Source organism: Knufia obscura (assembly GCF_036327395.1).
Source record: "Knufia obscura strain CCFEE 5817 isolate CBS 148926 chromosome Unknown scaffold_2, whole genome shotgun sequence".
Taxonomy (NCBI): domain Eukaryota; kingdom Fungi; phylum Ascomycota; class Eurotiomycetes; order Chaetothyriales; family Trichomeriaceae; genus Knufia; species Knufia obscura.
Genome location: NW_027042688.1, coordinates 869,502 through 873,242, shown reverse-complemented (window position 1 = coordinate 873,242; position 3,741 = coordinate 869,502). Strand labels below are relative to the sequence as shown.

General features: G+C 53.6%; 1 protein-coding gene across 1 annotated transcript; it reads right to left on the bottom strand.

Moving 5' to 3' along the window:
* Positions 1-240: 240 nt before the first annotated feature.
* PMZ80_002178 (uncharacterized protein) lies at positions 241-1,776 on the bottom strand (the record flags this gene model as incomplete). Its single annotated transcript, XM_064870612.1, has 1 exon — positions 241-1,776. The coding sequence occupies one exon, from the start codon at positions 1,774-1,776 to the stop codon at positions 241-243; it is 1,536 nt and encodes a 511-aa protein (XP_064733065.1).
* Positions 1,777-3,741: the final 1,965 nt, after the last annotated feature.

Genomic DNA, 3,741 nt, shown 5'->3' with positions numbered 1-3,741 from the left:
TATAACAAACCGTCACAGACTGCGACGACCATGAAAAAAGGCTCGGAGCATGCCTGACGGTGGGACATACAGCTATTGATTCCACACCCTCTACATTCTTGTCAGGCCGTCAACACCAGCTAGGTCATGTTGCAGCAAATTTACAGCCGCACATCGGCGACCTCCTACGACTCCAAGCCACGAACTGCGCAGACCTATGATCAGACTGCAGATGCCCACGAGATGCGTCCTTTGATACTGTTACAACATTTCACCACCAACCTCCAGCGCCCTCCTAGTCCATGCACCTAGCGACGCAAACCCCAAATCATCCTTGCCTCTCGCCTCACAAAACGCAAGAATTGCCTGGTTCCTCGTTTTCCTCCAATCAACGATGCCGCTCGCCTGCCACCAATCATTGCTCGAGGACTTCGCATGCGCCTCCTGCATTCGGATATTCGATACTGCTCTTGCTAACTTGTTCTCACATACCGGACAGAGATAAGGCGGCTGCCGACTATCTTCAACCATCGAGGCTGTCGATTGCATGGCACAGGCGTAGTACACGCAGTGGTCCAGTCCGAAGCAGTGAAGAAGCTCGTGGGAAGCTGTCAGTGACAGGCGGCGAAGGTACAGCGGTCCCAGCTCGACCTCCGAGAGACCTCTCTGCTTCAGACATGTACTTTGTGCGGCAACAGCTACCTCGAGAGGGGTGAGGTGGCCATAGTTTGCCTCATCCTCGACTATCGATGAGTCGATCATGATCGCATCTGATGCAGATCGACCATTCCCTCGCCGCTTCTCATCGGATTGTTTCCCTTCTCTGTGGGTTGCCATCTTTCGCTTCTTGGAAGACGCAGTCCTAGGATAGCCCGCACAAGCAACCTCAACGAAGTCTGCACGGTGACTTGCCGGCCAAAAGTGGCCATCCATGATGTCCCCGCTATGCCACGCGTCAAGTGCAGGCTGATATTGTGCACTCGAAACGACGCAGATGCGGCTCCCGCCGTATGCTCGACCACAACAAAAGTCGTCATCGTCGTCCTCGTACAGATCGTGATCAACCAACAAGATCAAGCAGTACGCATCCTCGGGCAGGATGGCGATCGCATGGTCGAGGATGTCATCAAGACTTAGCTGCTGCCTGTACCCAGAGAAGTGGTCATTTCGTTCAAGATGCCGCACACGAATCCGAGTCGTGGTTTTGAGCTTCTGCGATGATAGACCAATTGATCTTGGAGCACTGTGGCCTGCCGAGGGATCGGTCTTTCGTCCTGTTTTCTGCTTACTGTCCTCGGACCATGCTGACCATTCCAGCTGATCATCCAACATCTTGACAGGTAAGCCATGGAAGAAAGCTGATAGATAGGACAAAACACCATCGATTGCCGGCTGTTGAACCAATCCCTGCTTTGGCGTAAGCAAGGCCTCACCCAGCGGTGCAGTCCAGTCACGCATCACACCCGCCATCTCCTCTTTTAGATGCGGTGGTGCAGCCACGTACACTGTCTTCCGCCTTTGCGTGATTTCATTCCGTGCAGGCTCATTCAGCCATGATTTGAAGCTTTGAGGTGGGCATTTCGGGTCATGCACCAGCTCATCACCAGGCAAGACTAGAGGCGCGGGGAAGAGACCGGAGTACTCTTCGTACCCTCGACTGACTCTCTTACGACTACCAGTCGCTGCTGTGAAGAGCTGCTGGGCTGTGAAGCGTTTATAGCCTACTTCTTCGGCGTGAGGTGAGGGCGTTGTGAGCAGCCTGGTATGCGAGCATGACTTCTGCTTGCTTCGAGGCATGATCCTTCTTGCAATGAATGTATTGAGGCAGAAGAGATCCTCTGGCCATTGTGGCGGCACATTTCATTTATGCGTTCAAAAGGTTTGTGGTGGCTCGACTCTCAGCTCTGCCTGTGTACTAATTTCCTGATATTGACTAGTCTAATGCAAGCAATTTACGCTCTGCGCGTGTAGGAGCGCGTTCTGGGATGACACAAAACATCACGATAGTCAATCAGTCGGCCCCCTTATTTTCTCAGCCTCGAGTCCTTTTATAGACCTCTTTGCGAGCTGCTCACCGGTGTGTCAACGATGGCTTGACTCTAGGTTACGAGCACCCAAGGGCATACTTCACTAGCGCAACCTGTTTCGAGGAGAGATTTCGCACAGCACTCAAAAGCTCATTCTTCTTCACACTCAACCTGATCATTAGTCCGCGGTCTCTGCTTACGATTAGCGACACCACCGCCCCAATCCTCGCGGTACATCTCATCATGACCTTGCTAACACCTACGCTCTTCTAGTTTTTCAGACAGATATGTGCCAGAGCAGAGCGGCAATCCCCATCTAACGTCCAGATACCGCTATCTGCCATCTGTTCTATCAACTAGAACTAGGGAAACAGTTGAGGAACGCCTCTTACTCGCACCAGCGGCCCGTCTGGTAGCGCAACAGGCACGTTCGACCACAGCAGCCACAGAAGCCACGTAGCCAAACATCCACGGTAAGCGCAGCCCAACGACCATGCCTTTCACTTCATCACGCGCCGCTTGGAAAAAGAGGTGCAGCCCACTGAGCAGCAAATGGACGTCACGACCTGGACGCAATGGACAAAGAAGCTACCAGTGCTTCCCGACCATCCTTATGCTACAGCCATCTCTACCATAGATGACAGATCGAACCCTGAATGTTCGTCCGTTTGACCGCGCTGCTTTTGCAGTCCATCGACGCACTATGCGAGACACGAGTTGACACCAACTGAAAGTGCTACCATCGATTCGTACCTTCCCGTCTCTCCTCATAAATGCTTTCTGCATAGGAGCGGTTGATCAACCATGGAAGCCGCAAATCACAGAAGCCAGTGTAAGGAGCGAACACAACATCACACCTGCCTCTTTTCATTGCATCGCACCTTCCTTCACCATGAGTACGACTTCTCGGCAGGCACGACCTCGTAACCCACTCAAGGCAACTGCACCTGCATGGTCGCGGCTTCCGTGTCAAATAGATGATTCGCAAGGTAGGCGCCACCCAACAAATTTCACACGGCAAGCGTGACCGACAATTACTCATAGGAAGGAGCCACCAACCGTTCGCACCTGCCGTTTGAAAGTTGTACCTGCCTTACATCGACATCCACCATCAAATGGCAGGTGCGATCGGTTGCAGCGGAAGGTGCGATGCTCGACCAAGGAAGGAAGGAACGATGTATTTTGGAGGCAGGTGTGACCAGAATGGGATGGATCGGAAGGTGCAACCATTCCATCGTGACTGCTGTGGGGTCGAGCCGTACCTTCCTCTCCTCATGACTGAGGTTAGACGGCAGGCGTAATTGTTCATGGAGGCAGGCTCCACCTCGCAACCCAGGTAGCGCCTTCCCAGTCAGCAGAGCGACGGTATCCTAGGATGATGTGATATGCTCCTTCGGGTGAGACGAATGCGCCGCGGTACAGCCAGATAGTCACAGCTTCCTTGCTACCTCACTCAGGAGTCTGAGAAGCGAAGGACATGCGAGCAACCACCCAACGGGTACGACACATACCCACATTCCACAGGCAAGGTCGTTGAACGTGGAAGGCACGACTCGACCGGCGGTGCAGAAGGAACAACCGGCCGTAAACAATGCGTGCCTGCGTGCCTGCGTGCCTGCCTAGTCTTCTGTCGCACCTACCCTTGGTGCATACAGCCTCAAGGGCAGGAGCGGTCAGCCGCGCGGAGGGCACGACATGAAGTACGAGGAAGGTACTGCTCCTAGTTGCACCTGCC